The sequence below is a fragment of the Zootoca vivipara genome, chromosome 1 (genome assembly GCF_963506605.1).
Source record: "Zootoca vivipara chromosome 1, rZooViv1.1, whole genome shotgun sequence".
NCBI classification, from domain to species: Eukaryota; Metazoa; Chordata; class Lepidosauria; order Squamata; family Lacertidae; genus Zootoca; species Zootoca vivipara.
Genome location: NC_083276.1, coordinates 124,257,662 through 124,265,279, shown reverse-complemented (window position 1 = coordinate 124,265,279; position 7,618 = coordinate 124,257,662). Strand labels below are relative to the sequence as shown.

The window sequence follows — 7,618 nt, the reverse complement described above, 5'->3', positions numbered from 1 at the left end:
TGAGCTGTTATTTTGGATTCCAAGAGGAGGGAAGGAGGAAGCGAGCGAGGGAGGGGAAGGCATCACCACCAGAACCACACCAACCCTAAAGCGGGGTGGGGGGTGGGGAGGAAAACAAAAAACAAACAAACCCCAAAGCGAGGAAGGACAACCCCAGAAAAGGACTCACTTTGCTTGATGACTCAACGCAACTAATAATCATTTGTCTCCTCTCTGGCGAATCCCTCGTGTTGCTGCTTCTGCTGCTGCTGCTCTCACTGCCTGGCTGAGGGAGAGATTGAAAGTGACACATCGGGCGCTGCTTGCTTGCTCGGCGGCCACCAGAGCACCGGCTCCTGCTGCCTCTTCTCCTCGTTCGGGATAGCTTCTCTCTCTCCCCTCTTTAGAGGCAGCCTCTCCACCCCCTTCCCCCCTCCCCTCTTTGATTTCTCTCCCCCCACCACCTTTTTTTTTTGCTGAAGGTGAGAGAAATTAGTGTTTCCCTCCCTCTCTTCCTCGTCGATCCCACGGCTCTCTCGCGTCTTCTTTCGCATTCACTTCAACCTCGGGTGCCCTTTCGGGAAGAGCTCTTTCCTCAAAGCACCCAAGCCGACTCTGGCGCAAGACGGCGAGGCATCCTGACCTGGGAGCGCAAGCCTCTCCCCAAAAACCGTCGGGACTTGAGGTGGCGGTGGGTTGGGGGAGGCGAAATAGACGAGAAGAGAATAATAACGTGCAGAGAGGAACCAAGAAAACTTTCCACCCTGGATTCTCTACTTTTGATCCATGGACAGAGCCCAACTCAGCCAAGTTACGGACAGACTATAAGCAGTAAGTACTCCAGGAAAGCTCTCCGATATTCGCGGTGGTTGTCCTGAAAGATTTCTCTTAAGCAGCTAGGTCAAAGCAAACAAAATAATTTACGGATGTCTCTCGCTGTGACTGAGGTGCTTTTGGCTGAAATGTTGCTATTCTACATTACACTCCCATTTGTTTGTTTCTGTGTGACTCCGCAAACTGTTCCAGCCGTGGCTTTTCTCTTTTTTGGTTTTTGCTGCGCTACGTTGTGTAATCAAGCTTGAAAACTCAATCTGCTTGAGATAGCAGTTCGGCACAAAATATCGAACCGACCTGCCAATGCACATTCTAGCAAAGGGGAAATCCCGGAGGATGCAGGGATTTGCTCCTTGCCGAGCAAATTTGTACTTTCATGTTCCTTTGCCTAAGAATAAACAAAACAAAGCGGGAAAGAAGCAGCAAATAATAGACTTAAGGCATCGATTTCTAAGTGTGTTTAAAAGCAGAGAGGAAGATGCCTGGCACAACGCAGTATTTTTTTTAAAAAAAATGCTTTTTAAAAATTAAGTTTGGAAGTGGGGTTACATTTTTAAGTGTCCTTAGGTGTCAAAATAGGTCTGCCTGCTATTCCTTCCTAGTTCTCCCGGTACAGGACCCATTTTTAAATGTATTATTAGGTACCTAATTGAACCTCTTTACTGGTTCACACACCATCTGAAATGCATTAGTCTATTGAATACAGTACTGCGTACTCGCTTCTAAATAGATTTGTTTGCCCAAGCCCCTTGCTTTTCTAAATTGCACTCAACCCCAAAGACCGTAGCCTGTAAATAGCTTCGGTACTAGCAATAGCTTGGTTTATAAAGCTGAAGTTGAATGAATGATCAACTTCCGTGACCCTTACTTGTTAGCTGCCGGCTTGCAAGCAGCAGCATCGGAAGCGTGTTCACAAGTCAGGTGCAAAAGCGAAGCCTTCTGGCTAAGGTCCTCCATGCTTATGCAGATCGTTTTAATTCTGGCTTGAAGTACTCTTCCTTTTTTAATGTATATGTGATTAATTGATACATTCAGTTTGCATACTTATGAAGTAGTACTGCTCATTTCTTTTCTCCCTCTTCTTCTCTCTTTCTAGGTCCTTGCTCATTTTATTGTGATCTGCCTGTGGGAACATTGTCTCCAACTCAAAGTAGTATGGACCGGAGAAGTGAGAGTCCCTGTCTAAGGGACAGCCCAGACAGAGGGAGCGGCAGCCCTGATGTCAAAGGTCCTCCCCCTGTGAAGGTGGCCAGACTTGAACAGAATGGCAGCCCTATGGGAGCCCGAGGGAGGCCCAATGGCTCTGTCACCAAATCAGTGGGAGGTAACAAACCTAGTAGAACTAATGTATACATAACAGGCTGACGGCTGTGTTACAATGGCACAGGGTGTCAGGGTTCAGGTTGGTGAAGCTTGAGTGTCTCTTGGTGTAGGGTTACAGGAAGAAAGTCAGTGGCAGACTGCTAATGTCCCTCTTGCTTCTTTCATCAGTAACCAACAGCCTCATTATGGTTAAACAGGAAAGTGGTTTATACAGAAGGTGGCATATTTTGGGCATGTTGCCACTGTGTATGAGGTGTTAGCTGGTTATGTCACTGTTAGAGTTCTTAGCTTTTCCTGGAAAGCTTAAAGGTGTTCCGTTCTCAGCCCCTGTGTTAGAAGGACATATAAAATGTTTTGGGGTTTTTGTTTTTTGTTTTGCTTTTGTTCTGGGTTGCTTTCTAAATACTGTAGTGGCTTTTTTGCATTGTTACTGTATTTGGATCATGGGACAAAGATATTAGTTCTTTAACTCAATTAAAAAGGATCTTAATTATATCCCCAGTATTTTACAGTATAACTGGAAGCTAATTTATAATATTTTATAGAAGTTTTGGAATTGTAAAGTTAAACTTATCTTAGTTGTATCTCAGAAAGCGGTTTTTTTTTTAGTCTTGTAACGGGGAAAATCTAGTCATTTTCGTAGCTAAGAATGCATGGAGAAAAAGAATTCGTTCTTCAATAGTTTATGAATGGCGCGTTTCCAAATAGGAGTAAATTGCTGTACTATACACCTTATGAGTCTAGTTTATTTGCCGTACTGTTACAGTACCTATTACTAGTCTAGCTTATTTGAGGTTTATGGAATCTAGCTGAGTAGCTTAATGATGTTCTAGGGTTGTGATCCCAACATGCTTACTTGGAAGAAAACTTTACATAGCAATCAGTAAAATATAATACCAAGTAAATGTACAAGATAATAACTTTAAAGAATACTCTCCGAAACAAAATGATATATTTTTTTCCTTTTATGGACGGTTGCTAGAGTGATTTTTTAAATGCACTGATAGAATTGTTGGACAGTGTATATATCATTTTTTTCTAGATACTCTTTCTTCCTTTTTCTGTGGTGTGATTTCAGTGTCTCAAGTAGATGACTTAAAATCCCAAACATGCAGCTGCTTAAAGATCTTTAGTTCTAAATGTCATGATTTCTCACTTCTTTTACCTTATCTTTGGACCCAGATATAAGTGCAGGATCTAATATTTCTGCACAGTTTCTAAAGAAGAAGAAATGCATATAAAACAGGTTGTTCTGCAAAATATGTTAACATATTATAATGCTTATGGTCAAAAATCTTATTGCATAGGAAGAAATGCAAGAAAACAGAGCATAATACCATCACACTGCTTTTAACTAAACATTTCTTGCCCAGTGGGATTAGTAATCGCCAAAGATTGTTAAGAAGCTGTAGCTTGAGGTTATCTTCTTCCCCTAAGTTAGTTATCTGTACATTCTAAGATAATCTTGAGTAAAGACAGCTAATAGTGGATACAAAAGTTTAGACAATGCTTAGAGAGTTGGTGAATGAATCTTTTTCTCACTGTTGCTCTTATCAATTTGTGTTTAATTAAATATTATGTTAGAAAGAAAGTTTAAAAAGTAATAATGGAGTACTTGTGGATTTACTGCTGACTAAATCTTTCTGTAAATCTTTCGAGATATGCCCTGCAATAGCAGGGGGCTATTTGAAGCATTATTGCTTTTTAAGAAATGGTTTGCGGGTTTGCGTTAATGTCTTTTGGGCTTCTAATTTACCCTGAGGTGTGTGGGGGAGGCTTATTTTTAAATTTTGGCCTATGTATGTTTCCAAATTGTTTCAGTGCTTTGCCACAAGAAGGTTACAACAGTTTGTGATATCAAACTGTTCAAACTGTAGACGTTCAGTCTTGTGATGTTGGATAGGGGATTTTATTCAGTTTTACATGAAGACTTTCATTACTCAAGGCCAGCTCCTAAGGGGTTATCTTTTTATGAACTGCTGATACATTTTTTCTGTTAACTTCTTATTTCATAAAGTTTCTTGTAGTCCTTGTTGGCTAGTGTTCCATTTTTATGTAAGAATGAATTTTTTTTTATTTCTCAACTCAGCAATACATATTTTTTAAAGTAATTTTAAGTCCTACATCTTGGTAGGGCAATGTTTGTTTTATATTGATCATCATTTTATATTAAACTCTTCTAGGATAACTAGCTTAACTGTCTCATGAAAGGCTTTTTGCTACAGCCCTTTATAAAACTATTTTAGAAAAAAGTGACCACACTTTTCAGTACAAATCACAACATGGCTTTAAAAGATGTATTGCAATGGTATGAAAGTTGTACCTTTACTGTAACTGTAACACTCAAATATGATTTTTATAGAGGTGAAAATAGTTATACCAAAAAGGAAAACTAAGGCCATATGTAAAAATCTCTGGCCTATGAAAGTTAGTTAACAAGATAATATCTAGTTATGTTAATATTCAACATGTAGTATAGTTAAAAGACTTTCCAAGATTTTTCATCTATGGTGGGTTTGATATTTAATGAAAAGCTGAGGAAAGTTCCCGAATTTCACATTAAAAATAGCATGACTATAGAATCTTAGTTCTCTTGTGTCTCTTTGGGGGGAAAGTAGATAACACATGGATTATCACTATGTTCTATTTGATTAATGAGTTAAATGATCTGAAGACACAGCCAAGTGATGAACTTATATTGCTAGACTTATTATTTTTAGAATTCCTTATTCTTTATAATGATATCTCTAAGCAAAGGCAAAAACTGGTAAGGATATGCAATTGTACTTCACTGTTTTTTTGGGAGGGGAAGGCATGGTAAATGAGATTTTACGGGAAGTTGTTCTGAAACTAGTGGCATAATAGCTGTTCTAGAGTGAAACATTTTTTGACATTGGGAAGAGAGATAAAAGTCTTGAAAAATCCTAAACAAATGTTAAGCAGGGTGTGGTAGAAGTAAGTTTTCCTGGGGGCTTAAAAACCTTTTACTATTTACAGTGTTAATTTTAGTTGAAGTAGTCAGGGTTAACTTTTTTTGCCTTAGGTATTCTAGCACGTCCCGCAGTTACCTAAGTAGTATGTTTTAAACATCTATGTAATAAAACAGAAGTGCTGTGATACTCATGATTGGCAGTTTTTATAGTGAGACTGTGGGAGAAAAAGGCGAATATCTCTTTAAAACACATATGACGCCTGGGAGAGAGGTTAAAGCAAGCAAGAGCTCTGTGGTGTTGACAGCTTTATATCCCTGCTGGGTAACATTCACTTACTAGAATTGGCGTCCCCTCTCAGTTAGTAATTCGCTCCATAAGGATTTTGAAAAAGGATGATTAATGGCCAGGAAACTCAGATTTGTAAAAATCCTGATTAAAATGTATCTGTGTTCACGATTCTTCAATTCTCATGTGTATTTACATTTTATTAGTCTTTAAGAGATGGAAAATCAGTCTGAAGAACTGAAGTAAAAACTGTGCTTAATAATTAAGGCTATGATCCTAACTTTACTGATTTAGAAGTGAGTTCTGTTAAAATCAGTGGGGGTTACTTAAGACAAATCTTCTATTTTGTCCTTTGGTGAAATAAACTGAAATATAGAATCCACTAGCGCCAAATGCTGATAGTATATAGTATATAATAGTAGGATATTTCACCTGTATCAATTGATTCCTATAGTGGTGGTAGAAGCTTGAAGTGCATCTTTTTTACAATGTTAATACTGATTAAAAAACTATTAGAAATTTACCTAAATAGAAGTCGAGGGGCGGTGGTGGCGTGTTTAACAAAGTTATATTTTAATATTTTATTGGAAGACCAACCTTTTGTGATTTCTCAGTGGGCTATATAAAATAAATGATATCCTTTACAGTTTAAATGCTAAGAGAAATACTGTACACCTATTTTGATACAGCTGTTTTGATTCAGTTCCTGTCTTTTGGAAGTTAAATATAGGTACACTTCTTAATCTGGTTCAGTGTTTATCAGATAATTATGTTTTAAAAAGCTAGCAGAATAATTCATAGCTAGGCCTTATTGGTGTTAACTCAGAATAAAAGTCCCAGTGCATTCAGTGGGAGTTACTTCAAGAGAAGGTTGAACATGGTTGCAGTGTTAGATACCAAACATGAAGCCCAGTCTTATGAATATTTCCTTAAGTGTCATTGAAGCCAGTGTTTCTTACATCCAAGTAGAATTACATCCTTTGTTTTCAGGCCTAGCATACTACTGTTGACAGCAGTAACATATAAGTAATTACTACTACTAGTAGAACCAGGTGTAGGGGTAGGTTGTGACCCTTTATTACTGTTGACAAATATAATGATGGGGAAATCAAGGTTAATGTTTGAAGCATTCATATAGAACACATTGATCAGAGCATTGATATAACTTGTGTGACAACTGTTAATGTGATTTACTGGTAGAGAATAATACTTTGTATTTCATTACTGTTCCTTCTATTCATTGTAACTGTGTGAGAGGTATATTGCATTTCCTTATATTTCTAAAGGTTGAATATACCTTGATAATGAAAGCTAGTTCAAATGACAAAGACAGATTTACTCTTGCAGAAATCTGGATTACATGAATTTTATATAACGTGTTGGGTAATACACATTTTTTTAAAAAATAGTGCATGTTAACATTTTAAAAAGTATTGATTCACACACACACACACACACACACACACACACACACACACACACACACATATATGTTACAAAACTAAACCCTCTAAAGGGTATTGCTCTTTGGATAGTATAATGTGTTCTATACTTTTTTACATCCGTCTTTCTTTTAAACATGAACATTGCATACACTTGGAGTCACCTAGTATGCCATCTTCTTTCTCCCAGTGAGAGAATAGTTTTCTGTGATTTCTGTACTAATAGCAAATCTGTAGTTGATTTGGTTTCAAAATATTTGCAGCTCAACATCCACAAAAATATAAAATATCATCCAATGAGGAGTCATCTAGGATCATTTTGGAACATTTTACTTGCAATGTTCTTCATAAAGTTGTAACCATAAGAGATTTGAAACATTAGTATGTTTGCTTATACTTTGGGAAAATTGGATCAGATACTTACTTGGAAGTAAATCCCAGTGATTTCAATAGAATGTATGACTGTTAATGTTTTGAGAAACACAGTCATGTTTTGGATTTAGGTGCAGAGTAAATTGTCTAGTCAGGCTTTACATTGCTTGTCTATCTGCATGTGCATTAAATTCACGTGATTAGAAGTGTAGCTGAGTTGACTGGGAGAAGCATGCTTAGGATCAAGACCAATATAATATTTTTCCAAACTTCTCTGTTAATCAGAGCCCATTAACTCCTTTATTTCCCTAGAAAGTGAGCAGATCTGTAGGGTTTTTTTGTATGGATAGCTGTAGGAAGAGGAGTAAGGAGTCCAAGTCTACTGTACATGCATTCTGGTGCTAACATCTATTTTAAGTTTAAATGATTTCTTAGTACATAGCACTGGGG

At 37.6% G+C, this 7,618-nt stretch overlaps 1 protein-coding gene across 1 annotated transcript in view; it reads left to right on the top strand.

Annotated features, from left to right (window-relative positions):
• Nucleotides 1-478: 478 nt before the first annotated feature.
• Nucleotides 479-7,618, top strand: part of SATB2 (SATB homeobox 2) — a 113,779-nt gene continuing 106,639 nt past the window's right edge. The window contains exons 1-2 of the mRNA XM_035136780.2: nucleotides 479-810; nucleotides 1,910-2,137. Coding sequence (XP_034992671.1) covers nucleotides 1,969-2,137 — 169 coding nt within the window. The 5' untranslated portion in view covers nucleotides 479-810; nucleotides 1,910-1,968. The remainder of the gene's footprint in view (nucleotides 811-1,909; nucleotides 2,138-7,618) is intronic.